This window comes from Gobius niger, assembly GCF_951799975.1.
Source record: "Gobius niger genome assembly, chromosome: 23".
Classification (NCBI taxonomy): domain Eukaryota; kingdom Metazoa; phylum Chordata; class Actinopteri; order Gobiiformes; family Gobiidae; genus Gobius; species Gobius niger.
Window position 1 is genome coordinate 1,743,154 of NC_136874.1, and position 27,369 is coordinate 1,770,522.

The window sequence follows — 27,369 nt, forward strand, 5'->3', positions numbered from 1 at the left end:
ACTAAATGAAACATAAAAGGGAGGAAAGTCAGTCTTGTGTAAAGTACAGACGACTGTGTCACAAACGTTTCTTCATCTTTGGGGTTTTTTGACATTTTCTTCTTCTCGTTTTCAGTTGCATCAAGAATTAATGAAATGTCGCTTTCAAAACACACTTCCCATTTTCGGTACTTTAACCATAGTAAATACCTACTCAAACTGAATGGCTATTAAAAGAACTTTTCTCCTGGAAAATCGTTCTATTGTCAGATATATACGTTTTCTTGACCCTTTTAGCTTTTGATAGTTTTGTCTTTTTTCTTACCCAATCCTTTAGGACACAATAAATAAAAATAATAGTGTCTAAACTGGACTTGGGGAGATTAATTCATGCATTTGTCTCCAGTCGGTGAGACTGTTGTAATGGCTGCTCACTGTTAGAGCTGCAGAACATCCAGAACCAGGAAATACGACCACAGTGCTCTGGTCTCTGCACTGACTGTCACTCAGAGAACTGTATAAACCTGACATGTTACAGGCGTTTGAACCACCTCAGGGTCTCCTGGTGTTTACATATTGTATCGACTGATTTGTATTTTATTGCTTTTTTATTTGTATTTTATTGTGTTTGTGTGTTTGTTGTTGTGAGGCGAGTTGTCTTGTACATGAAATAAATAAACGTGCCTTGTTAACGTGAGCAGTGCTATTTATTTATTGAAGGTTGACAGATGTAGATGGATTAACTTTATGTGCACAGTGATTATAAGGACTATACAGAGTTTAAAGATGTTAAAACTAAGTGTTTTCCTCCCCCGACAAACCTCTGGCCCTCAAGATGATTTTGAGAAATATCATTATAGAAATCAGAGATCAAATGTACTCAAACATGTGAAAAATACACAGTCTAACCCCCTGCCTGCAGTGATAATTTCGTTGACTGAAATATTTAGTCTTAATTTTAGTCAAAGTGATATTTTTGTGACTAAAATTGGACTAAAACTAAATTAAACGATTTTCATGAGACTAAAACTGTGACTAAAATGTCCAGATGTTTTAGTCGACTAAAATAAGACTAAATAAAAATGAAAGGGAGAGACTAAAATCATCCAAACTTCTATTGAGCGTCTGAAAGAGCCTCAGATCATGTAAATCCTCTGCCAAAGGATCAGCTCTGAGCTTTGTTCATGTGGAGCAGCTCCATGAAGCAGAGGAACAACATTAAATATGATTATAATGAATATTATCAATGCAAAGTCGACTAAATTCGGCTTAAATTTAGTCGACTAAATTTACTTGCAATTTTAGTCGACTAAAACTAGACTAAAATTGAAGATATTTTTTTGACTAAAACGAGACTAAAATCGAATTACATTTTCGTCAAAAGACTAAAACTAAATTAAAATATGTCAAAATTAACACTGCCTGAACCAAGTGCATTTTTACCCGATTCTAAAAGCTTCTCAACTGAAGAGCAACATTTGAAACAATGACACCTCATTTGAAAGCTGAGACCTACAACACTGATCATAACTGTGTTGTCACATTGTCGCTGCGTTTTTGTTACTTTCTCATTGTTTTGTTTTTGTCGCTTTTTGCGTTTTCATGACTTTTTTCATTTCTTTTTTGTTGTGGGTTTCGCCTTGTTTTTTGTTTAGTTTTTTGCTCCGTTTTTATCCTTGTTTTTGGTACTATTTTGAAGCCCTTTAGGTTTGGGGTAAAGACTAACTGGAGTAAATTTGCTCGGTTAAAATGTCCTATGTACAACACCATCATTTGTTGAAAGTCGTGCTTTACTTGGGTCTACAACTGGGGGATTCGGCCCTTAGTTTTTTGACGGTGAAGAAAAACGTCCCTCCACTGAGCAAAGTTTCCTCCTCCTGCCCCACATGTTCCTCCATGTCCTAATGTGTAGAATGAGCTCAGACCTGTTCACCACAACTGCCTCTAAAATCCTGCGCTGTTGCTCAGAAAGCTGTTAATTCAGGCTAATATACCGTTAATATAGAAGCTGCAGTTATGTCTAAGACCTGAGGTGGCAGTAGTGAGTATACAGTGACCGAACATTCCTAGTTTCCAACATCATGTCCGAAAAAGCTGTGTCAGAGATGAATTTCCGCCTCCATTGGGACAAAGATGTTCCCTCGTCTATGACACAAACAAAACAAACGTGATAAACTCTTCTTTACAAGTGTTTCGTGTTTATTTGGCCCAAAGCAGCAGAAAACGTCGCAGTTCTCACATGTTTTCAAACATAATTTAAGAAAAAGGCAAAGAAACAAAGGCCAGTCTTTGAGATTGCACTTGTGGCTCTGTGGCGCCCCCTCTCGCTCCCAGAAGGCATTGCTCCAGTCCGGCGCGTGACGTCACGTGTTGGCGATGATTTATGGCATTTATTAAAAGGTAAACGAACGTGTTCTCAGGCCATGGACAAAGCGAAGACGCTGACGATGCAGTACATGGTGCGGTTTTCCCATTTGACCGTGCAGCTGCCTGGACGGAGCACCGGAAGGGCCAAATCAGAAGATGCTTTTTAGTCATTTGAGAAGAAGAATGAGAGAAAACGCACACGCGGCCTGGAGTAATTATGAAGCAGCAGTAAGTCAAATAAACACTTTTTAATGATATTTAAGGTGTTCATCAACAAAGATCCTGTGGGCGGAGAGATGCTCTGCTCACGACAGCCGGACAACATCATTTAAGATAATATTGAAACGGCTGATGGGAGGATAATCATCAACCTTTATTGCAGACTCGAGGTCCAGTTAAAAACAAAAAACAAAACAAAAGCAAACACACAACAACATATGATGATGATTATGAAAATATATAATATCGAATTTATCTGCAATGTCAAGAAATGTGCCAAAAATATGACAAAAAGGCAAAGAAATTAAGGAAAAAATTTGGAAAAATCACTGGAAAAACAAAGAAAAATACTGTGAAAAGATGATGCAAAAATTGGGAATAATAAGGGGGAAAACATTTCACTTTTTTAAAAAAAAAAATGGGGGGAAATGTGGGACAATAATGGAGGAAAAATTGGGGACAAATATAAAAAAAACAGTGAAAAGATGTGGAGAAAATGAGAATAATAAGGGGGAAAACATTTGACATTTCAAAGAAGGGGGGGGGAATTGGGGGCAAACATAGGGGTGAAATTGAGGCACAAATGAGGAAAAATTAGGGGAAATTGTGGGGGAAAAATGGGGGGAAAATTGGGGGGGGGGGAAAAACAATGAAAAGATGATGAGGAAATTGGGAATAATAAGGGGGGGGAAAATGTGACATTTTTAAAAATGGAGGGGAAAATTGGGGGAATAATTAGGGAAAGATGAGGAATACAGAGAAAAAATAATGGGAAAATTGAGGAGAAAAGGGGGGGGTGAAGATGGGGGGAAATTAAGACAACATTTATAAGATGAGGGAAAAAAATGGTGGGAAAATTGGTAAATAATGGGGAAAAAATAGGCAAAAGTGTGAGGAAAATTCATTAAAAAATCTGAAAATCTGAAGCAACAAATGTGTTAAAGTGTTTTTTTCTGCTCTTTTGTAGTTTGTTCGCGGCACTTTTTTGCTTCTTCGAGAAAATCCCCAGAAATACAAATCTGTTTCTCACCGTCCAGAGTCGTGTCCCAGAAGCAGGAGTTCGCCGCGTGAAGTCCAGCCCCGGTTTTCTGAGTCACGGCGCACGTCACTGACAAAACAAAAACAGATGATACCTTAGAGACAGACTTTGACACTGGTTCAGTCCTGGTTCAGTCCTGGTTCAGTCCCCGCTCCAGTCCCGCTCCAGTCTCGCTCCAGCCTCTCGTCTCACCGATGTACTTGTAGGTCTTGCCCAGTTTGCAGAGGTCGGCGAGGCAGCGTTCCAAGATGGCGGCCGTCCACTTGTTGACCAGCTCCTTGTTGTAGTCTTCTCCTCCGATCGCCGCGTCGATGCTCTGAACCAAAACAAACATCCACAAGCGCGTCACAGGGAAGTCAGGAGGCAGAGGATCAGATAACAAACCCCGAGGCCAGAGGGCAGGCATGAATGGAGCACTTTCAGGTTTCATCACATCGCACATTCAGTGGATCAGGGAGAGGAAAGTTCCACTGTTTAAAGTATATATATATGTATTCTTTGTTATTCTGATTCTTTGAAACGTGTGCTCGGTTCGGGTGGACGTTAAGAGGTTAATCTTCACTCCCTCATCATTTTGTATGGGTAAATATAACATTTTTGGGTGGATATTACTACAGAAACCTCATCATCACATGACTCACCTCTTTGACCAGGCTCTCCGCATCTTTCACACTGAACGAGCCCTGAAACAAAACAAAAACACATTTATAACTTGATAATAACTAACTAATTTGATAAAAGCAAGACCTGTACAAAGTTACGTCGCCACGTGAACGCAACACAAGCGTCAACGGCTACGACAAAAGCGAAATAATTCACAAATTCGATTAAAAATTGACACTTATCCGGAGGAAATGGACCAGTATGTTCGAAACAAACGTCAAAGTGTTTTGTTTTTGCCGATTATACAGAATTATCGCAAAGGTTTTCAGTTAAAATGATGATAACGGGTGGACGTCAGCAGCGCGAGCGCGTAAAAAATGACCGGGAAACGTAAGAAAAAGCGTGAATTCACTCACTTCGAAGCTGGTCGCGTTCTCCTCCGTCCCCGTCATGATTTAAAGTCAAACTTATTCGTATTTTAAGGGTTTAGGAGGGGAAGACTCGAAGACTACCGCCCTTCTTCCTGTCACAACAATCAACGACGGAACAGACCAGACACATCCGACAGCGGGAGCTCGCGCTGCTGCCCTCTGCTGGCGGGAGCGCGCGCTGCTGCCTCCTGCTGGCGGGAGCGCGCTGCTGCCCTCTGCTGGCGGGAGCGCGCGCTGCTGCCTCCTGCTGGCGGGTCACGGTATCACGGTCATTTCTACAGGTTTCAATGGAATAAAAGTTAACCTCTAACTGAGCGCTTTTTCTACAGTTCAGGTTTACCCAAATCTAAACGCTTCTCGGTTGGAGTTTACAGCTTGCAGACCCAGTGTAGCCTCATTTGAAAGCTAAGACCTACAAAACTGATCATGACTGTTTTGTTGCGTTTCATATTTTAGTATTTTTTGTTGTTGTATTTTTTCCATTTTTTTCGTATTTTTTTCATCATATTTTTCTATTTTTTTTGTCGTGTTTTTGTATATTTTTTTTTTTTTTTGTGGGTTTTTTGAATTTTTTCCATCATGTTTTTCTATTTTTTTTCCGTTGTTTTTGGATTATTTTTTTTCGCAATTTTTGTGTGGTGTTTTTGTATTTTTTGTCATATTTTTAATGGGGTTTTCGTGTTTGTCATATTTTTTCCTGATGTGCTTTCAGATTTTTTTTGGCTGTTTCATCCTTTTTTTCCCCGTTGCTTTTTTGTCTTAGCTTAACCGCACTTTTGACACTTTTTTCAAGCCTTTAGATTTGGGTAAAGGCAAACTGGAGAAAATGCTCGGCTCAGGTGGGGGCTAAGAGGTTTTAACAGGGCTCTTTGAGGGCCAGAGCTTCTGCGCCGGAGGGCCAGATTTGGCCCCTGGGCCTGACGTTGTCGACCCATTTATGATATTGCATTTTTCCAGGTTTGAATGGGATAAAAAAGGATTTCTGAACATCATTAATAAAAAACTATGGAGGATTAAAACTGCTAAAATAAACACTGAAAAAAAAAAATCTATACTTTTTTTTCTGTCTGCGTGGATTTACTCATGTTTTTTTTATTTATTCCAATAGTTTTTTTGTTTGTCAAGATGTGTGGGGGTTAAAATTGAGAAGAAAATGGAGGAAAAGTGGGGATAAATATGAAAAAAGGGAGTAAAATATGTTGTAAAAATGAGTAAAAAGAGCATGTTGAAATAAGTGGAAAAAATTGAGAAAAGAAATGAGTAGAAAAAGGACAACTCTTTGAGCAACAAAGCTAACACATTGTTACATATTTCTGATTGTAATAATGCAATAATAATATCCCTTCCCCGAGCACGGCCGTTTTCTCGTAAACCCCCGAAACGGCGAGGATTCAGCCGCAGAGCGCCGAGAAATCAAACCTCATTTCATTAGAATCATGGGAATTTTATTATATTCTTTACACCGTCTGCAACAGAGACAGTTTAAAATCCTCTGACCTTCCCAACATGGCCGCCCGGCGAAGGGGCCACGACCAGGAAGAAAAAAAACATCCTCTCCAATCTCTCGTCCCTCGTTCGTAAATAACACTGAGTTCATCCCATAATGCACCGTGCGGCGTCCCGATGAGGGCGGAGAGAGAGTGACGGGTGGAGCAGGCACGTTTGGATACTGTGGTGTGGAGTCTGTCCCAGGAACAAGTCGCCTTTGTCCCGACGCTGCGGAGACTTTCCTGGAAAATGTCTGTCGTTTTTTCTGTTTTCTGTTGGTGGTAAAATAAACTCCTCAGATGATTTCGAAAGTCTTCTTCAGCTCCATGATCAGCTGCCAGTCCGGCTTCTGCATCTCGTCCCGGAACCAGTTTTTGAGGGCGTCGATGGAGGCTCGCGTGATCTGAGGAGGAAAGGAACATTTATCCAGCTGGGCTACAATGAGGGGGAAATACAGGAAAATAATCTGGGAATAAGCAAGGGGAAAAAAGGAAATTTCGGAAATTGTGGGGGAAAAAAGGTTAAAAAAAACTGGGAAAATTTTTGAAAAATTAGATTTTTCTTTTGTTTAAAATTAAGCAAAAAATATGTGGAAAATAATGGGGGAAAAAAAAAATGAATTCAAGAGGGTCATGAAATAGAAGAAAAAAAATTGGATAGAAGTGAGGGGAAAAAAGGGAACTTTTGGAAAATTGTGAGGAAAAAAGGTAAAAAAAAATGGGAAAAATTTGTGGAAAATGTTAAAAAACAATTGGAGAAAAAAAGTGGTGAAAAAAGGTAAAAGAAAAAGAAAAAAATGGGTGTGAAAAAAATAAAATAAAGGGTAAATATGTGGAAAATAATGGGGGGAAAATGGAGAAAAAAAAGGTAGTAAAATGGGAAAATTTTGACATAACTGAGGGGAGGGGGGAAGGAAATTTTGGGAAATTGTGGGAAAAAAAGGTTAAAAAAAATGTGGAAAATTTGAATTTATATATATTTTTTAAATTAAGAAAAAAATGTGTGAAAAATAAAAAAATAAAATAAAAATTAAAAAAGAATTCAAGAGGGTCATGAAATAGAAGAAAATTATTTGGACATAAGAGAGGAGAAAAAAAGGAAATTTTGGAAAATTGTGAGAAAAAAAAGGTTAAAAAAAGGAAAAAATTTGTGGAAAATTTGAAAAAGGTTAAAAGAAGGTTAAAAAAAAGAAGAAGAAATAAATAAATAAATGGGTGGGAAATAAATAAATAAAGGGTAAATAGGTAGAAAATAATGGGGGGGAAAAATGAGAAGAAAAAAGTACCCAGAAGAATGGTAGTAAAATGAGGGGAAAATGTGGACATAAACGAGAGGGGGGAAAGGAAATTTTAAAGATAAAAAAGGGAAACATTGGTGGAAAATGTAGGAAAAATGAAATGAAAAATAAAGGGTAAATATGTGGAAAATAATGTGACGAAAATGGAGGGAAAAAAGGTAAAATAATGGGTGGAAAATTGAGAAGAAAGTGAGAAATCATTGGGGGAAAAAGGCAAAAAAAATTGGGGGAAAAAATGGCAATAAAAAGTGTAAATTCGAGGGAATCAAAAAAAATAAATCTTGGGGAAAAAAGTACATGAGGGAGATATCAAACGTAAGCTGTTCACTCCTGACCTTGCTGACCATGACGTCCGTGGCCTCAAAATGGCGTCCGTACATTTTGGGCGACTCTCCGGGAATGGGCTCGATCTTGATGCAGATCTCTTGACCTTTTTTGGCCGAATCCACGGGTTTGTGGTTCATCTCGATGCTCGTCACGATGCCGATGTCCACGAACTGGAAACAGGAGAGCCATTAAAGAATGTGACAATAATATGGTCATCGCTTCCTTTTCGCCGGACTCACCCCTTTGCTGGGCACACACAGCGGCGTCCCCGTCTTCAACACGCCGGCGTCGATGTTCACGCCCATCACGATCGGGTCTCGAGAGTTAAAGATGAACTGAGGCAGAACCCGCAGCTTGACGGGGAAAACGGCGATGTGTCTGAGGAGAGACGTGAGGGTTTAGAACGGCCCCGGGGGACAGAGAAACCTTCAGGCTCGTACTTGAACTCCTCCTGCTTGGCCTTCTTGTAGTCCTCTCGGTACTTGGTGAAGGCGTCGAACAGGTGGTAGATGATCTCGGCGGAGAATATCCTCACGCCCAGACTGTCGGCCATTTCCTGACTCTCACGCTCCACCTTCACGTCGAACGCCAGGATCACGGCGTACCTGAGGGAGGAGGGGTCACGGGTGAACCTCGGTCTAAAACACCACTGAACCGGGAGAGTGAGACAGATTTAACCCAGTGCTTTACCCAAATCTAAAAGCTTCTTGACTGGAGGTTACAGCCAGAGTAACGCCTCACAAAATCAATCTTTTTTTCTTGAGTTGTTCCCGCGTTGTCGTCACTATTACTATTTTTTGGTTCGTCTGTTTGGTTGTGTTTTTTACTTTTTTTGGGAAATTTTTATGTTGCTTTTTCATCACTTTTTTGTAGCATTTTTGCAAGTTTTTAGTAAGTTTTTAGTAAGTTAGTACATCTTTTATAATAATAATAATAATAATAATAATACATAGGTCTTATATAGCGCTTTTCAGGAGACACAAAGACGCTTTACAAGTGAGACAAACAAACAAAGATGGCAGAGCTATTGTCGGTTGTAGTTGTTGGTTTTGAGCAGTTTTTTGTAGGTGGTCAGTGAGTCTGAGTTTCTGATGTGGATGGGGAGTGAGTTCCAGAGGGGGCGGGGGCGGCGATGGCGAAGGCTCGGTCCCCCAAGGTTCGGTGCTTTGATTTGGTGATGGGTTTGAGAAGGTTTAAGTCGGCAGAGCGGAGGCGACGGGAGGGTGGGGGCGTTGTAGGAGGTCTGTGAGGTATGGGGGGGTCAGGGTGTTGAGGGCTTTGTAGGTGATGAGCAGAACATCACTTACAACTTTTTTTAGTAACTTTTAAGTAACTGCTTTGTAACTTTTTTTCCTGACAAGAACCAGGAAATACGTGCATATTAGTCCAGTGCTCCGGTCTCTGCACTGGCTTCCTGTCACTCAGAGAATAGACTTTAAAACAGCTCTGCTTGTTACAAGTCTCTTCATGGTTTAGCTCCAAAGTCCATCTCTGACATGTTAGAGCCGTATGAACCATCTCGGGCCCTGAGAACTTCTGGGAGGGGCCTCCTGGTGGTTCCAGAGTCAGGACTAAACACGTTGAGGCTGCGTTTCAGTTTCATGCAGCTAAAATCTGGAAAAGTCTTCACGAGGATGTGAGACAGGCCTCAACTCTGACAATGTTCAAATCCAGGTTGAAAACAGTTCTTTTTGCCCGTGCACATGACTGAAAGTATTTTATCTGCACTCTCGCCTTTTACTGTAATTGATTAATTTTATGTTGATGTTTTTATTGATTCTATTTCCTTTCTTGTATTTATGCAACTGTGAAGCACTTTGAATTGCCTTGTGTTTGAATTGTGCTCTACAAATAAACTTGCCTTATAACTTTTCAGTAACTTTTTAGTATTTTTTTAGTAACTTACTAGAAACTGTTTTATAACTTTTTTTTAACTTTTTTGTTGCGTTTTCATCCTTGTTTACGTCTCGTTTTCGTCTCCATTTTGAAGAAGTGTTTAGATTTGGGTAAAGCCAGCCTGGAGACAAAGTGCTCTGTTCAGGTGTGGGTGAAGAGGTTAATGTTGTTCAAACTCACTGAGGATCGTGTTCCAACATGGCCGACGCCTTGGTCACGTCCCTCTTGTGAACGGGGCCGATGTTGATGCCGGAGTACTGCGGAGAGAGGGGAAACATAAACCCCCTCCTCTGTCAGGGAGACTCATGGTGAGAGGGCGGCAGCTCAAAAACACTCACGGGGACTTTGGACGTGCGCAGGAACTCCAGCAGCGCCTCCAGAGAGCCCAGGGTGGACGCCTGCACGTACACGCCTTTCTCCTCCAGCTTTATGGAGCTCAGAGTCTGCTTCAGCTCCTTCACCAGCTCGTCCTGAGGGGAAAGAGCAGAGAACTTCAGCATGACTGAGCTCTTTGTGTGATAGATCTGCTGATGAAGCTTCACTCTCACCCTGAGCACCGGGACCTCGTCGTCCTTGTGAGCCACCAGCAGAGGGAGCCCTGCCAGCGCCTTCTCCAGGTCTTTGCCCAGGATCTTCACCCCCTGCGACGTGCAGACCTCCTTGTGCTTCTCGTACTGACTCTAAACAAAGACACATGATCCTGAGCTCTGCGTCTGAGCGTCTGGAGAACAGCTGTGATGTTTCCGTACCTTGACCCTGAGTTCTTTGAGCGGAGGGGGCAGCAGCAGGCCTCTGATCTGGGTCACGATGGGCCCCTCCACTCCCGGGACGATGATGGTCTCGCCTTCCCTCAGACGACCGTTTATCAGAATCACGTCGATGGTGGTGCCCATCCCGGGGAGAGCTTTGACCTGCACAAAGACGCTACGCTTAACAAACGCCTCGCCTGCAGTGGATCAAACAAAAACCCGGCTCACCTCCATGACCTGCGCCCGGAGCTCGTCACAGTGGGCCAGTCGTTTGGCCAGCATGGTCTGAGTGAGGTCCACTAACAGAGCGATGAGGTTCCCCATCCCGTCGCCGCTATGGGCCGACGTCGGGACCAGGGACACGAAGGTGCGAGGGTCTTTGTTCTCGAAGAACAGAGCGGCGTTCAGGCCCTGGAGAGAGAGAGAGAGAGAGATCAGACACGACAGAAGAATGAAGGGCTGAGGAGTGAGAGAGAAGACAGTCACTATTTTCCTCCCTCTTCATGTTCCAGCCATGTCCTAATGTGTAGAATGAGCTCAGAAGTGCCGTCATGCACGAGCTTAATATAGAGACTGCAGTTACATATATGACCTGAGGTGGCAGTAGTGAGTATAAAATGACCAACTTGCATCTAATCTCTATAAAGTTCTTAGTTATGGAAAGAGAATTCCAACTATTTTCTGATGGTAAAACCTTTGACCTAATTAAACTGCAGACATGCTTCTGTGTAAATGCAGTGCACGTAATGAGGATCATAAACTGTAGCTCAGTTTAATCTGAAAATGTGAAGATCTCCATGAATATTTGACCAATCAACATGAAACAAAGTGTTTTTATGCTGAGAATCCATTCTCTGAGCCGAAAGCACCACATCTGAGTCTTTGAGAAAGATCGCAGGATTAGAAGATCCAGAGGTTGGATAATCATGTGGAGACTTGGCCGACACGCCCACGGATCAGAAAACTCTTCGATGGAGCCATTTCCCTCGTGTAAAGGCTCATGGGGCGCAGGAACCAAGTGAATAAAGGTCAAATTTAAGTTTTTTTTGTGCCCAAGCAAAATATTTTCAATGCCCGACTTGACAGAAATGTTCAACCAAACCTGGATCTTTTCTGCATTTTTCATAAAGTTTTGATGCAAAAAAGTCGAGCAAAATCATTATTTCCAAACAAACCTATCGTGAAAACATATATGTTTTACTAAAGTGGAGTAAATGTGTAAAGAGGTTAACCAGTTCACCTGCTGCGCGAACTCCACGATCACAGCCTTGGTGCGCTCGTCGAACTCGTCTTTGGTGTTCTTCTTCTGCTTCTTTAACGTGGCGACCACGTCGGTGTCCGGGCTCTTCTTCCAGTCGTACAGACGGTCGACCTGAAGCACAAACGTCCAGAGTGAATAAAGAGCGAACGCGTTTCTCTTCAGGACGAGCGAGGAGCTGGACCTTGTTGAGCGCGACGATGAAGGGGCATTTCTTCTCCTTCAGGAGGTTGATGGACTCCAGCGTCTGAGGCTCCAGGCCGTGCATGATGTCCACCACCAGGATGGCGATGTCGCACAGGGAGCTGCCTCTGTTCCTCAGGTTACTGCAGGGATCACAGAGGAACATTACACACTACAGAAGATACAGGGATCACAGAGGAACATTACACACCACAGAAGATACAGGGATCACAGAGGAACATTACACACTACAGAAGATGCAGGGATCACAGAGGAACATTACACACTACAGAAGATACAGGGATCACAGAGGAACATTACACACTACAGAAGATACAGGGATCACAGAGGAACATTACACACTACAGAAGATACAGGGATCACAGAGGAACATTACACACTACAGAAGATACAGGGATCACAGAGGAACATTACACACTACAGAAGATGCAGGGATCACAGAGGAACATTACACACTACAGAAGATGCAGGGATCACAGAGGAACATTACACATTACAGAAGATACAGGGATCACAGAGGAACATTACACACTACAGAAGATACAGGGATCACAGAGGAACATTACACACTACAGAAGATACGGGGATCACAGAGGAACATTACACACTACAGAAGATGCAGGGATCACAGAGGAACATTACACACTACAGAAGATACAGGGATCACAGAGGAACATTACACACTACAGAAGATACAGGGATCACAGAGGAACATTACACACTACAGAAGATACAGGGATCACAGAGGAACATTACACACTACAGAAGATGCAGGGATCACAGAGGAACATTACACACTACAGAAGATACAGGGATCACAGAGGAACATTACACACAACAGAAGATACAGGGATCACAGAGGAACATTACACATTACAGAAGATGCAGGGATCACAGAGGAACATTACACACAACAGAAGATACAGGGATCACAGAGGAACATTACACACTACAGAAGATGCAGGGATCACAGAGGAACATTACACACTACAGAAGATGCAGGGATCACAGAGGAACATTACACACTACAGAAGATGCAGGGATCACAGGGGAACATTACACACTACAGAAGATACGGGGATCACAGAGGAACATTACACACTACAGAAGATGCAGGGATCACAGGGGAACATTACACACTGAAGATACAGGGATCACAGAGGAACATTACACACTACAGAAGATGCAGGGATCACAGAGGAACATTACACACTACAGAAGATGCAGGGATCACAGAGGAACATTACACACTACAGAAGATGCAGGGATCACAGAGGAACATTACACACTACAGAAGATACAGGGATCACAGAGGAACATTACACACTACAGAAGATACAGGGATCACAGAGGAACATTACACACTGGAGAAGATGCAGGGATCACAGAGGAACATTACACACTACAGAAGATACAGGGATCACAGAGGAACATTACACACTACAGAAGATACAGGGATCACAGAGGAACATTACACACTACAGAAGATACAGGGATCACAGAGGAACATTACACACTACAGAAGATACAGGGATCACAGAGGAACATTACACACTACAGAAGATGCAGGGATCACAGAGGAACATTACACACTACAGAAGATACAGGGATCACAGAGGAACATTACACACTACAGAAGATACAGGGATCACAGAGGAACATTACACACTACAGAAGATACAGGGATCACAGAGGAACATTACACACTACAGAAGATACAGGAATCACAGAGGAACATTACACACTACAGAAGATACAGGAATCACAGAGGAACATTACACACTACAGAAGATACAGGAATCACAGAGGAACATTACACACTACAGAAGATACAGGGATCACAGAGGAACATTACACACAACAGAAGATACAGGGATCACAGAGGAACATTACACACAGAAGATGCAGGGATCACAGAGGAACATTACACACTACAGAAGATGCAGGGATCACAGAGGAACATTACACACTACAGAAGATACAGGGATCACAGAGGAACATTACACACAACAGAAGATGCAGGGATCACAGAGGAACAGTACACACTACAGAAGATACAGGGATCACAGAGGAACATTACACACTGAAGATGGTCAGAGTGTGTGACCAGCAGCAATGGAACCAACCTGAAAGACTCGTGTCCAGGTGTGTCGATGATCAACATGCCTGGGATCTTGATTTTCTCACGCTCGAACTGGAAGCAAAAGGAAAAACGAGAATAAAAGCAAGCACTAATTCCACAGATGAAAATGGCAGCCCTTGCCGTACGTTTTTGACCATCCTGGTTTGCTCCTCGATGGTCTCGATGGGGACGTTGGTGGCTCCGATCTGCTGTGTGATTCCTCCGGCCTCCCCGTCCTGGACGTGCGTGTGCCTCAGCTGTAACAGGAGAACGTTTATTCACTTTGTTCCGAGCGTGAGGCCGAGCGCGGCGGCGGCGGCGGCGTTTGATCCCACCTTGTCCAGGATCTTGGTCTTCCCCGTGTCGACGTGTCCCAGCACACAGACCACCGGAGCTCGGAGCCTGTCCACGTCGATGTTCCGTATGTTCTCCGCCCGACGTTTCTGTGGGAAACACAGTCAAGAAGAGAATGTGTGAAAATGATGAGCCTCATATATGACAAAAGGTTTACTGGCCCCGAGCAGGCGGGCGGTAAATTAATCAAGGCCTGGGTGGGTGTGTAGAAATAGTAGTAGTAGTATCAGAATCAGTATCTGTATCAGTTTCTGTAGTTGTTCTCGCCTCGATCCTCCTCTTGGCGCGGTCGTAGTAGTATCAGTATATGCAGTAGTAGTAGTAGTAGTAGTAGTAGTAGTAGTAGTACTGGCCTCGATCCTCCTCTTGGCGCGGTCGTAGTAGTATTTGCCTGTCCTGCCAAACTACATGCTTTTTCATAGATATTTCGAAGACATATAGTCTGGGAGCAGCATGGTCTCAACGATTTCCCGGTGGGCGTGATTGACAGACGGCCTCAACCAATCAGAGCAACGCTAGATAAGTCGCAGCAACAAGTGTCAGGAAGCCTTTCCAAAAACGTCCTTATTTACGAGGAAAGATTCCAACGCTGTTTCTTGCTCCGGTTTTAGGGATTACATTTTTTTAATGCTTTAAAACAGACAAAAGAGCAGAAGAAAACATCGTATCACTTGCCGCACTCGCCATGTCTATTGTTTTGAGTGTGGTGACGGCTTCCGCCTGTTGGGGGAATGAAGTCCCGCCTCTCGGTGCGTGATTGGACCGATGTGGGTAAAATCGTGAAATGATCGGCTGCGAGGAGCTGTCCACACGGTTCTTCTTTTGAACAGAAAGGAGGAGTGTCTGGCAGATCAGGCAATAGTAGTATCTGTATATGCAGTAATAGTAGTAATAGTAGTAGCAGTAGCAGTAGCAGTAGCAGTAGCAGCAGTAGCAGTAGTAGTAGTAGTAGTAGTAGTAGTAGTAGTAGTACTCGCCTCGATCCTCCTCTTAGCGCGGTCATAGTAGTATCAGTATATGCAGTAGTAGTAGTAGTAGTAGTAGTAGTAGTAGTAGTAGTAGTACTCGCCTCGATCCTCCTCTTGGCGCGGTCGTACAGCCGCTCGTCCTTCGTCCTGCCGTCGTCATCGTCGCTGCTGCTGCTCTCCTCTTCGCTCTCTTTCGCTCGTCTCTTTGAGGACGCCGTGACTCCTCCTCCTCCTCCCGTCGTCCTGGTGACCTCTGATCCCGTCGCCGTGGAGACCTCCTCTTCGTCGCTCTCGTCCTCTTCCTCCTCCTCGTCGTCGTCGTCTTCCTCGTCGTCGTCTTCCTCCTCGTCGTCGTCACTTCCTGCGGGCGCGGCGCCGGGATCCTCCTTCACCTCGATGTGGACTTTCTTCAGCTCTGGACGAGGAGGCGGGGTTAATACTGGACTTTTCTCATCTTAAAGCAACACTGCGTGACATTACCTTTCTCCTCGTCGCTGGCGATGGCCTCCCAGTCGTCCACGGCGTCCGCTTTCACCTCTGACGGCACAAAACCCAAACATTAACCAAGCTTTTTCACATTTCCCCGTTTTCCTGAAGGGCTCCTCACCCGCGGGCTGCGCCGGCGCCGGTTCTGGCTCCGCCTCCATCGGGACGGGCTCAGGCGTCTCTGAGGCGGGAGACGTCACCTCCGAGGTCTCTGCACGTTCACAAGGACGTCATTGATCCGCTCGTTTAAGTTTGATTTATCCAGGTCTTACCTTCTGACGTGGCCACGGTCGGCTTCTTCTTCCTCATGTCTCGATAAACCGGCTTCTTCTTTGGCACAGAGTCTTTGGATGGCACTTCCACGCCTGACCGAGGAAGAGGAAGATGAAGAGGAATAAACATCTAAATACATCGCGCTGTCACTCAGAAGGAGAACTGTCAGGACAGAAACAACTCTTTCCTCATTTTATTCCCAAGGTTTTACACATTTTTTTCTCCAATTTGAACCACTTTTTTCTTTTTTTCTTTTAACTTTCCCCCATAATTTTTTTCTCCGATTTTTCCCAAATTTGTTCCCAATATTTGTATTAATTATTCCCCAAAAAGGTTCCTATATTGTTCCTATTTATATTTATATTTTCCTCTAATTTGTTCCCAATTTTCCCCACTTTTTGTAAATATTTTTACAATGTTTTCCCCAATTATTCCCCATTTTTTAACCACTTTACTCCCACATTTCCCCCATTTTGTTCCCAATTTTCTCCCAGACATAATAAATAAGTTTCACCACTTTTTTCCCAAAACTTTACATTATCCCCCAATTGTTATTTATTTCCCCCCAACCTTTTCAACAGTTGTTGGACATGTCTGGACATTGGAGATAAACTCGATATCGTAAATGTCCATATCTTTGAAACATCAATATCGTGCAGACGATTTTAACACCGTCTTGTTCCGTAAAGTGTCTGTAAATGATTCTAACTGATCCTAAATAAACTTGTCGACATTAATCATTTAGATACTGAATCACAAATCAATCAGTAATGAAGGGTCATCAATGACTCTCTCCTCCATGTTGGATTTCCCTGACCCTTAATGACTCTCTCCGCCATGTTGGATTTCCCTGACCCTTAATGACTCTCTCCGCCATGTTGGATTTCCCTGACCCTTGAAGACTCTCTCCGCCATGTTGGATTTCCCTGACCCTTAATGACTCTTTCCACCATGTTGGATTTCCCTGACCCTTGATGACTCTCCGCCAGGTTGGATTTCCCTGACCCTTAATGACTCTCCGCCATGTTGGATTTCCCTGACCCTGATGACTCTCTCCACCATGTTGGATTTCCCTGACCCTTGATGACTCTCTCCACCATGTTGGATTTCCCTGACCCTTGATGACTCTCTCCTCCATGTTGGATTTCCCTGACCCTTGATGACTTTCTCCTCCATGTTGGATTTCCCTGACCCTTGATGACTCTCCTCTATGTTGGATTTCCCTGACCCTTGATGACTCTCTCCTCCATGTTGGATTTCCCTGACCCTTGATGACTTTCTCCTCCATGTTGGATTTCCCTGACCCTTGATGACTCTCCTCTATGTTGGATTTCCCTGACCCTTGATGACTCTCTCCTCCACGTTGGATTTCCCTGACCCTTGAAGACTCTCTCCTCCATGTTGGATTTCCCTGACCCTTAATGACTCTCTCCGCCATGTTGGATTTCCCTGACCCTTAATGACTCTCCTCCATGTTGGATTTCCCTGACCCCTGATGACTCTCTCCGCCATGTTGGATTTCCCTGACCCTTGATGACTCTCTCCTCCATGTTGGATTTCCCTGACCCTTAATGACTCTCTCCGCCACGTTGGATTTCCCTGACCCTTGATGACTCTCCGCCAGGTTGGATTTCCCTGACCCTTATTGACTCTCTCCGCCAGGTTGGATTTCCCTGACCCTTGATGACTCTCTCCGCCAGGTTGGATTTCCCTGACCCTTGATGACTCTCCGCCAGGTTGGATTTCCCTGACCCTTGATGACTCTCCGCCAGGTTGGATTTCCCTGACCCTTAATGACTCTCCGCCATGTTGGATTTCCCTGACCCTTGATGACTCTCCTCCATGTTGGATTTCCCTGACCCTTAATGACTCTCCGCCATGTTGGATTTCCCTGACGCTGATGACTCTCCGCCATGTTGGATTTCCCTGACGCTGATGACTCTCCGCCATGTTGGATTTCCCTGACGCTGATGACTCTCCGCCATGTTGGATTTCCCTGACTCTGATGACTCTCTCCTCCATGTTGGATTTCCCTGACCCTTGAAGACTCTCTCCGCCATGTTGGATTTCCCTGACCCCTGATGACTCTCTCCGCCATGTTGGATTTCCCTGACCCCTGATGACTCTCTCCGCCATGTTGGATTTCCCTGACTCTGATGACTCTCTCTCCGCCATGTTGGATTTCCCTGACCCTTAATGACTCTCTCCGCCATGTTGGATTTCCCTGACCCTTAATGACTCTCTCCGCCATGTTGGATTTCCCTGACCCTTGAAGACTCTCTCCGCCATGTTGGATTTCCCTGACCCTTGAAGACTCTCTCCGCCATGTTGGATTTCCCTGACCCTTGAAGACTCTCCGCCAGGTTGGATTTCCCTGACCCCTGATGACTCTCTCCGCCATGTTGGATTTCCCTGACCCTTGAAGACTCTCTCCGCCATGTTGGATTTCCCTGACCCCTGATGACTCTCTCCGCCATGTTGGATTTCCCTGACCCCTGATGAGTCTCTCCGCCATGTTGGATTTTCCTGACCCTTGATGACTCTCTCCTCCATGTTGGATTTCCCTGACTCTGATGACTCTCTCCTCCATGTTGGATTTCCCTGACCCTTGAAGACTCTCTCCGCCATGTTGGATTTCCCTGACCCTTGAAGACTCTCTCCGCCATGTTGGATTTCCCTGACCCTTGAAGACTCTCTCCTCCATGTTGGATTTCCCTGACCCTTGAAGACTCTCTCCGCCATGTTGGATTTCCCTGACCCTTGAAGACTCTCTCCTCCATGTTGGATTTCCCTGACCCTTAATGACTCTCCTCCATGTTGGATTTCCCTGACCCTTGAAGACTCTCTCCGCCATGTTGGATTTCCCTGACCCTTGAAGACTCTCTCCGCCATGTTGGATTTCCCTGACCCTTGAAGACTCTCTCCTCCATGTTGGATTTCCCTGACCATGAATGACTCTCCACCATGTTGGATGACCTTTGACCCTTGATGACTCTCTCCTCCATGTTGGATTTCCCTGACCCTTGATGACTCTCTCCTCCATGTTGGATTTCCCTGACCCTTGAAGACTCTCTCCGCCATGTTGGATTTCCCTGACCCTTGATGACTCTCTCCGCCATGTTGGATTTCCCTGACCCTAAATGACTCTCCGCCATGTTGGATGACCTTTGACCTTACCTTGGGCCTGCAGCATCTTGAGCGTGGCCTCGGCTCTGGCTCGAGCCTCTTTCTGAGCTTTCGTCAGGAGTTTTCCTTCTTTCTTCAGCCGCTCTTTCCTCTCCTTCTCCTTCTGCTTCTTCTTCTCTTTTCGCTCCTGCTCCACACGCTCCTGGGGTCACGCAGAGGTCAAAGGGTCAGAGGGGAACGGCCAAAAACAACCACAATCCAAAGAAATATGAAGTCTTTATATTCAAGTGTGGAGGAAATGGAGGGGAGTAAAAGAAAAGTAGTAAAGTTGTATCTTCTTTTTTTTTTTTTTTTAATAAAGGGGGGAAATTGGGATGAAATATTGGTGGAAAAAACTTTGGAAAAACACTAGGAAACAGTAATGACATTTTTTGGGAACAATTGGGAAAAACATGGGGAAAATTTGGCTAAAAATTAAAAAAAATGGGAAAAAGTGGAAAATATTGGGTCAAAAATGGAGGAAAATTGGTAAAACTTGGTTTAAAAAATTGGGGGGAAAATATGAAAAAAAGGAGGAAAAGTTGTGAAAATGTGGGAAAAGCAAAAAGGGGAGAAAAGTTGAACATTTGGGGGAAACAAGGTAAAAAAAAAATTGGTAAAAAAAAAAGGAAACATTTGAGGAAAAAGTGGAAAACATTGGGGACTTAAAAAAAAAAAGATAGAGGATTATTTTTTTAATTGTGAAAACAATTTTGGGGGAAAGGGGGAAAAATGTGTAAAAAACAAAACAAAATAAACAACAAAAAAAGCAAAAAAGGGGGGAAAATATGGGGAAAATTTGGAAAATGGGTTTAATTTGGTTAATAAAAGAAAATGAATAAAAATGGGGGAAATTGCTCTTTTATCGTTATTATTAAAGGACGTTTCATGGTTGTTTCACCTTAAACAATTGATACAAATGTAAGGTTTTCTGGTTCTATATGATAAATAATTGAGTCGAGGTAATGAACAGGTTTAGGGACGTGGTCACCTGCTCCAGCCTCTGCTTCTCCATCTCCTCCAGCCGGATCAGCCGCTCCTCCTCCTCCCTCTTCGCTCGCTCTTCCTCCTGAAAAGTGGAACCGTTTAGTCAGAGTCATTTCCTGGACGCGGGACTTTAGTCCGGCCGGGACGCACCTCCTTCATCTTGGCCAGCGCCTCCTGCATGGCCTTCACGGTGGCTTTGCTCGGCCCTTTCTTCTTCTCCTTCTCCTTCTCCTCCTTCTCTCCCTTCTTCTTCTTCTTGTCTTTTTTCTTCTTGTCTCCTCCCTCGGCATCGTCTGGCGGAAGAATCAAAATCATTTCATATTCTGACAGAAATACAGTCTACCATCGATGTAAACTCTGTTACCGTCTGCTGCTGCCTCCGCCCCCTCCGCCTCCTCTGCGCCCTGATTGGCCGGAGCCGGCGTGGGATCAGGAAGTGTGGCGGCGGGTGTGGGTGTGGGCGTGGTCTCGGTCTTCTTCTCCTCTTTCTTGGCGTCTTCCTTCTCCTTCTGTTTCTGCTTCTTCAGCCGCTCCTCCTCCTTCTTCTTCTTGTCTCGTTCCTTCTTCTCGGCCTTTTTCTGAGCCGCCGTCTTCATCTTGAAGCCGCCGCCGCCGTCTTCCTCCTCCTCGTCCTCGTCGCTGTCGAACTTTGCGGCTTTGCCTTTGTTCTTCTTCTTCTTGTCTTTCCTGTTAAGGCAGACGTTTGTAAACACGCAGGTGACTTTTCTTAAACCAGGTCTGCACGATGGCGCTTTCCTCTAAAATTAGAAGCGTTGTATCAAAAGCTGACCCTGAGGTGTTGATCCAGGAGTCTGTGACAGATCCAGACAGGATTACTTTAACGCTCGGCTGTGTCCAGAGCACATAAGAGCACATAATCCCACTCACTTTTTTTGTCATGTTTTGGTCACCTTCATGTCGCTCTGTTGTTCATTTTTTGTCACATTTTCAAAACTCGTTTGCAGCGTTTTTGTCGTGTTTTCGTCGTTTTTTCATCTATTTTTTGTGGCTTTTCATCACTCTTAGTCGTGTGTTTTTGATGCTTTTTTTAGCGTGTTATTGTTGCTTTTCTGGCACGTTTTTGCCGCTCTTTTGCTTTTAGATTTGGGCAACTGCCATTGGGTGAGGATCGCGCTTCTCTATGGTCCTCATGGCGAGAGCTGACATTGCTGTAACACCGCCCCCTGGTGGTCAGGGGCGACTCCAAGAGACTCTTGGGAGCTTTGATTCTAATGGGATTTCAAACGTCCCGATAACAGCTTAAAAGCCTGGCTCCATAGAGTTTTTCTTTTTCTAAAAATCGCTTTGACCCATGTGACCCATGTGACCCATGTGACCCATGTGGCCCATGTGGCCCATGTGACCCATGTGGCCACACTGGAGGAGGTGAAATATGTTTAACCACGCTGGTTTTGTTTATCAGCCCGAAATTTGGAAGCATTTTCAGTGCATTGACTAGCTCCAGAGCCTGTCAATCAAGCTCTGGAGCTCTGTGGAGGCTCCGCTCGCTCCTCGAGTGCAGGGCTTCCCGCCCTTTGCCCTTTTAAGGAACAGGAGGAGACAGAGCGGCCATTAAATTACACACAGGACTCGGGAACCTTTACAATGAATGGGCTGAATGGGACCCGCTCATCTTTATTATATTATATCTATGGTGACTGCACATTGAGTTGCCTTGTGTACGAAATGCACGGTATAAATAAAGTTGCCTTACCGAAAGCCAAACTGGAGAAAATGTGCTCAGTTCATGTGGAGGTTAAGAGGTTAATTAACAATAACGTGCTGGTGAGAGACTAAAAATAGCTCTTTGACTAAAGCATGACCAGACATTTATGAGTTTGCGTTGACGTGACGCCGAGGGACGTGTCGGCTCACGTGGACTCACACGCTTCAAATATACCCACGGTCTGCTGGTGGTTCGGTCCGCTTCAGTTTTTTAATATCTTCTTATTTGGCAAAGTTTATCGTTAATCCATATGATAGTTAGATCAGATGTTAGTTAGAATAGAGATCTTAATCTTGTTTAAATTAAGCTGAATCCCATTTTAAATGTGCTGCGAGATCGTTTACATTTCTATTCAGTCAATGACAAACAGACTAAATCCTCTCTAAAATCCGGATGATCTGGAGTGAGGAAATAAAGTGACTTAGACCTGGAGGCGAAATCTTCATCTTCGTCGTCGTCGTCGTCGTCGTTCACGGCCGGCGCAGGTTTCTTCTCTCCTTCCTCCGGCTCCTCTCGCTCCTCCTCGACCTCCTCTTGTCTGGATCCCTTCTTCCCGGCTTTGGATACAAGACGAGAGAGAGAATCGTCGTCGTCGTCTGACTCAGAGGCCACGGACGCCTGGGGGAACAAAATGAAATGAGTAAAAGGATTTAGGAGGGAAGAAAGAAGCAGGAGCTGTTTTTGAAGTTCTGCGCTCTCACCTTCCTCTTGTCCTCCCCGTTCTTCTCCTGCTCCTGTCCCTCCTCATCCTCCTCCACGCTCGCGCCCTTTTTGCCTTTCCGTGTTTTCTTTTTCTCCTTTGGTGGTTCAGCGACGTCTGCTTCCTCTGCGTCGTCCGCCTTCTGTAAAAAATAACGTTTCATTCCCTCATTCGATCAGTGATGGAGCTAACGTTTGTCACAGGTCTGACCTTGGCTTTGCCGCCCTGTTCGATCGACAGCTCCTCCAGCTCTTTCAAGATGTCGTCTTCGCTGCAAAGAGACGACTTTACGTTTAGGGACATTGTTCAAAACCACAGAGAGGCATTTTCATAACATCAAGGGTCGTACTCATAATCATCCTTTTTGGCGCCCTTTTTCTTCTTCTTTCCTTTGGATTCTTTCGCGGCTCCGGCGCCTTCGATTTCAGCAGCGAGAGCGTCGATGTCCACGTCGTCTTTGGCACTGAGGAATAAAAACAAACACACGATGTAGATTAGAACAATGGCCAACACACGATCTGGAAACGGTGCCCAAGATTATGGTGCAAAAAAACAATCAAATGCTGCTAATAAGGCTTTCCTGTTTAGGCCGGCTCCTAAACAACACTGGGCCTTAACTAACTTCTCATAAATAAGCCGAAAGCCCATCTCGACTGCGCATGCGTGGGTCAATCAGGCTCCTAATTTCTGCCCAAACAAACCACTCAGCCATTGGAATGAGTGAGCGAGTTCAGGCAGCGGAGCGGGAAGTATATTGAGCCATAACCGTGACCCATAAGACTCACAGGCATTTGTTTAAAGACTGTAAGTTTCAAGTGACATTTCTTGCAAATATTTATGTTGTCAATATCTTGAAAGCGAAGGAAAAGTCAGGACAGTAAGCAGGAGCGGACCATAGTGGACCATAGTGGACCATAGTGGACCATAGTGGACGGGGGGACGACAGGACCTGGGATCAGCCTGACACAGACACCGCCACTTTTTAAATAATTTAAATTCGTCTTGAAATCACAGGGAAAAGTTTCAAAACGGTGTTGATGTTAAATGTAGTGGGTACATTTCTGTCTGTCACATTAGCGATCGATTAGCCATGTTGTTCCATCAGATCACTCGCAAAAAATACAAGTAAAGTCAATTTAGTGGCCAAGCCAGTATGTGTACGTGGATCTCTCTGGTCACAATAATAATAAAAAAAGATTTCATTTACTGTCCACCTCCTTATTGGCAAAAACAAGAACTCTGTTTATTTCTCATTCCAAAATGTTTAAATGTCCTGAATGTCGGCGACTTGAGGCCACAGTTTCAGACCCTGCACTTTGTCCAACAGTCGCTTTCGAGGGTCAGAAATGTTTTTCTCACATAGTTTTTCCAACTATGTGAACAAGGACTGGTCGTCACTTTGAAGCAGCTCTACATATGAACTGTTCAGTTCTTTCAGTTTGTGTTTATCTCCGTTCGCAGCCCTGGTGTAAAAATAGATTTCATGCTAACATCGTAACAAGCTCCACGGTGGCGACAAAAGCACTTTATATCCTCAACTTTCCAGCGGTTAAAACGGTCCAAATCAGAGCTTTCTTCGTCGCTTTACGCTAACTATCAATACTGTTTATTAGCCAAAAGAGATTCCATTACCCATAATGCAACGGGGGACTCGATGGGCATTCGGCTTATTTTGTTAATAAATAATTGTTCAATGTAGGAAACAGAGTCTGGATTACAACAAGTTTTTCCCCTCAGTATTTTCAACACATGCATCTCCTCTCTGTAAATCCCCACAAAGCAGCAATGAAATGAAATGTTGTGCAATAAGACCAACAGAAACCACGCTCTTAACACCATCTACATTAACAGTATGAAACATTCCTAACATGTGAGTATTTGAAATAGTACAGCGTAACACTTGGACTTGAGTGATTCTGGCGACTGGATGAGCTTTGGGGCTTTTGGCTCGAACAAAAAGCCAGTTTCTGCTGACGCTGCACGAGCCATTCACGTTTCCGAGCGTGTGTCTCCGCTCCAAAGTTTATCCTAAAAACGCAGCACAGATGATGTTCGGCTCGACTCGTTTGAATCAGGAAGTGAGCGGCGGAAATGAACAAGCTATAACCCAAAATATGGAGGAATAACCTGCCCCTCTGTGGGTTTAACTGCACAGCCTTTCATGTCTCTGTCAAACCAGATGATGTCACACTTTTTAGGGCTGGACACTGTCATTTTTTTTCCATACCGATACTGATCGATGCTTTTTCCGATACCAATACTAAAATATTTGTCGTCTAGAACCAGAAAACAACAATGTGTGGAAGATCTGCACAAGAAATAGGAATAATCTGTCAGATAAAATGGGGAATAAATTGGGTATTTTTGTATCTGAAACAAAAATGAGTAAAAGTTAGGGGAAAAAATGGGAAAGAGAAAAAAATGTGGCAAAAACAAGAAAAAAAGGGGAGAAAAAATGGGGAAACATTAGGGGAAAACATCATTTATTTGAGCTGAAACAACCAAGTCGGTGGCACAGAGGTTAGCGCTCGTGCCTCACAGCTAGAAGGTCCCGGGTTCGATTCCCATCTGAACTGAGCCTTTCTGTGTGGAGTTTGCATGTTCTCCCCGTGTCTGCGTAAGTTAGTGGTAAAAAGATGTGCAATAGGTGAATCCTCCAGCCAGGTGTTTCTGACCACCAGCCGGGCTCCACATCATGGAGACGGGGCCCCGAACCTACACTTTTTCCGATACCAGACTGGCATTGTTTACCTGTACCCAGTCCTAGACACTGTAACGCATCAGTCCCATAAAAAGAACAAGGTCATATCATCGACCTTCATACAGGGTAGAATTTGGGGCGTCCTAACCTCCGCCTCAGCCCCCTCTCTCTGTTTTGGGGGTAAAACAGTAACTTAAATAGTCCAATGTCAATTCATCTGGTTTTAATTTCCTCAAGTCTGTCCAACCACATGTCACAACTCCTTTTTGACCTGCTTGTGGAACCGTACTCACTGTTTTCTATACGTATATTTACACTGGGAGAAAGCCACATCAAACACAAAGCTCGTGGGGATCCAGACAGAGACAACTGTCCATCCAAATGATCATCGAGGCCTGCCTTTCATTCATAAATGTACCTATCTGTCAACACAACAATGGCATCAACGTGGAGTTATTGTTTATCAAGTACATAACAGCTGTATAATCTTGTCAACTAGTACACTGTCATGGCATAGGGAAGCACGCTTTGGTAGTTTGCATTAAACAGCTGTCAGTGAACAACAGTTACATCAGACTATCCGCTCCCTGACAGTTAGTCCACAAAGATGCTAAAGATGCTCACAAACTCTACACACTTAAGCACATGTTCTGTTTAAACTCTGGGCCTTAGTGAGTCACGTCTGGCCGGGTTTGAGGCACCTTCCCCGGGCGTCAAATATCACACGGAGCCGCCGATTGTGCTCAGAAACTCAAGGGACGAGATGCTAACGCAAGCTAAGTCACCGGTTGTATGGGCACTACTGTGGCTAACGTGCCAAAGTCAGCGGGTTAAAGCCGTAATCGAGCCGCTTTGGGTGTACTTTAGCACGGCTCGGCTCGCTTTAGCTCTCCCGTGCGTTGTGTAATTCACCTGGGGATATTTAAACCGCACGGAACACCTGCAGTGACTGTGACGCGTGGTTAGCATCTCAACACTAGCGGCTAAGCTAACCCGTCTGGATAAATAACGTGCTGTGCGGCCAGGTTTGGAGGCTCTAACGCCCCGGGACACCCTGCCCGTGTTCGGCGCGGGGTGGCGGCGGTGGCTCGCGGGGACCAGCGCGGGTCTCAGGTACCTGTCCTCCCCGGATTTCTTCTGCTTTTTCCCCATGCTGCTGCTGCCGTGGTTCTCCCTGTTGTAGTTCACTCACGCAGACACCGCGACGGTAGAGCCGCCGAGATCGTCTCTGCGCCGCGACGAGGCGCCACTCGGAATCCCGTCGCCATGGAAACGGAGCTGACAAACGGCTAATGCTACAACGGCTAAATAAATAAATACAAATAATTCATATTTTATTTATTAATCGTTCGAAAAAGAAAAAAAAAGTCAGATTATTCACATAAACTGGGTTCGAACAGGTCAAATATAATAATATAAATATTTCAAGATATGTACATTTTATTACAGTACGTGTTAATATTCTCTCGTGTTCAACCAGATGTCGCCCCCGCAGGCCTCATAACGACATAATCAGTCAGAATTCACATGACTCACGTACATACGAATATAAAACTAAGTATGAACTATTATTAGATGACAGAGTGATACCTCGGTCATCCAACTGTCAAACAAGCTCTTCATGAAATACATTTCAAAATAAATATACTGTATTTTGAACAAATACTGACTGTTTTCAAAGCCTTTTTGTTATCTGAGGATTAAATGTAAATGTGTAACATTGGGTTTCTGCTTGGAGTATTTGCATTTGTGAAGAAAATCTAGATAAAAGGAGGAGTAAATGAATAAAATTAATGTAATTTCTTTTTATTTGTCCTTTATTTAATGAGGAAAGTCCCACTAAGATTAAGAATCTCTTTCAGGGGAGTCCTGGTCTAAGAGGGGAACCTATTGTACACATTTTTTTAGGGGTACCTGGAGGAAAACCGATGTAGACAGACATGGGGAGAACATGTAAACTCCACAGAACGGCCCCTTCCAGGTGGGACAGCGCTCACCACTGTGTAACCGTGCCGTTCTTTGCTTTCTGA

The 27,369-nt window shown here is 44.2% G+C and overlaps 2 protein-coding genes across 2 annotated transcripts; both read right to left on the reverse strand.

The window, feature by feature from the left end:
* Nucleotides 1-2,140: 2,140 nt before the first annotated feature.
* On the reverse strand, nt 2,141-4,779 carry LOC306982223 (dynein light chain Tctex-type 1-like). The gene is made up of 5 exons (XM_079582087.1): nt 4,624-4,779; nt 4,246-4,287; nt 3,797-3,920; nt 3,596-3,673; nt 2,141-2,469 (listed from the first exon to the last, which is right to left on the reverse strand). The coding sequence occupies exons 1-5, from the start codon at nt 4,657-4,659 to the stop codon at nt 2,396-2,398; spliced, it is 354 nt and encodes a 117-aa protein (XP_079438213.1). The 5' UTR covers nt 4,660-4,779; the 3' UTR covers nt 2,141-2,395.
* Nucleotides 4,780-6,378: 1,599 nt separating this feature from the next.
* Nucleotides 6,379-26,584, reverse strand: eif5b (eukaryotic translation initiation factor 5B). Its single transcript, XM_079582091.1, has 27 exons — nt 26,457-26,584; nt 22,988-23,101; nt 22,849-22,909; nt 22,640-22,777; nt 22,366-22,556; nt 20,577-20,899; nt 20,363-20,505; nt 20,217-20,294; nt 19,238-19,388; nt 16,060-16,152; nt 15,909-15,998; nt 15,782-15,838; nt 15,403-15,716; nt 14,315-14,422; nt 14,126-14,236; nt 13,984-14,051; nt 11,838-11,979; nt 11,636-11,767; nt 10,624-10,806; nt 10,396-10,557; nt 10,195-10,326; nt 9,985-10,116; nt 9,827-9,903; nt 8,191-8,355; nt 7,990-8,128; nt 7,759-7,920; nt 6,379-6,529 (listed from the first exon to the last, which is right to left on the reverse strand). Exons 1-27 carry the CDS (start codon nt 26,489-26,491, stop codon nt 6,422-6,424), a joined length of 3,609 nt encoding a protein of 1,202 aa, XP_079438217.1. The 5' UTR covers nt 26,492-26,584; the 3' UTR covers nt 6,379-6,421.
* Between the last annotated feature and the right edge of the window lie 785 nt (nt 26,585-27,369).

Coding starts and splice junctions, on each gene's coding strand:
- LOC306982223 (XM_079582087.1), bottom strand. CDS start 4,659: ATGACGGGGACGGAGGAGAACGCGACCAGCTTCGAA. Junction 3,921..4,245: donor CGGAGAGCCTGGTCAAAGAG/GTGAGTCATGTG, acceptor GTTTTGGTTCAG/AGCATCGACGCGGCGATCGG. Junction 3,674..3,796: donor CAAGACCTACAAGTACATCG/GTGAGACGAGAG, acceptor TTGTTTTGTCAG/TGACGTGCGCCGTGACTCAG.
- eif5b (XM_079582091.1), bottom strand. CDS start 26,491: ATGGGGAAAAAGCAGAAGAAATCCGGGGAGGACAG. Junction 16,153..19,237: donor CAAGATGCTGCAGGCCCAAG/GTAAGGTCAAAG, acceptor TTCCTCGGTCAG/GCGTGGAAGTGCCATCCAAA. Junction 8,129..8,190: donor GCCAAGCAGGAGGAGTTCAA/GTACGAGCCTGA, acceptor GTCTCTCCTCAG/ACACATCGCCGTTTTCCCCG.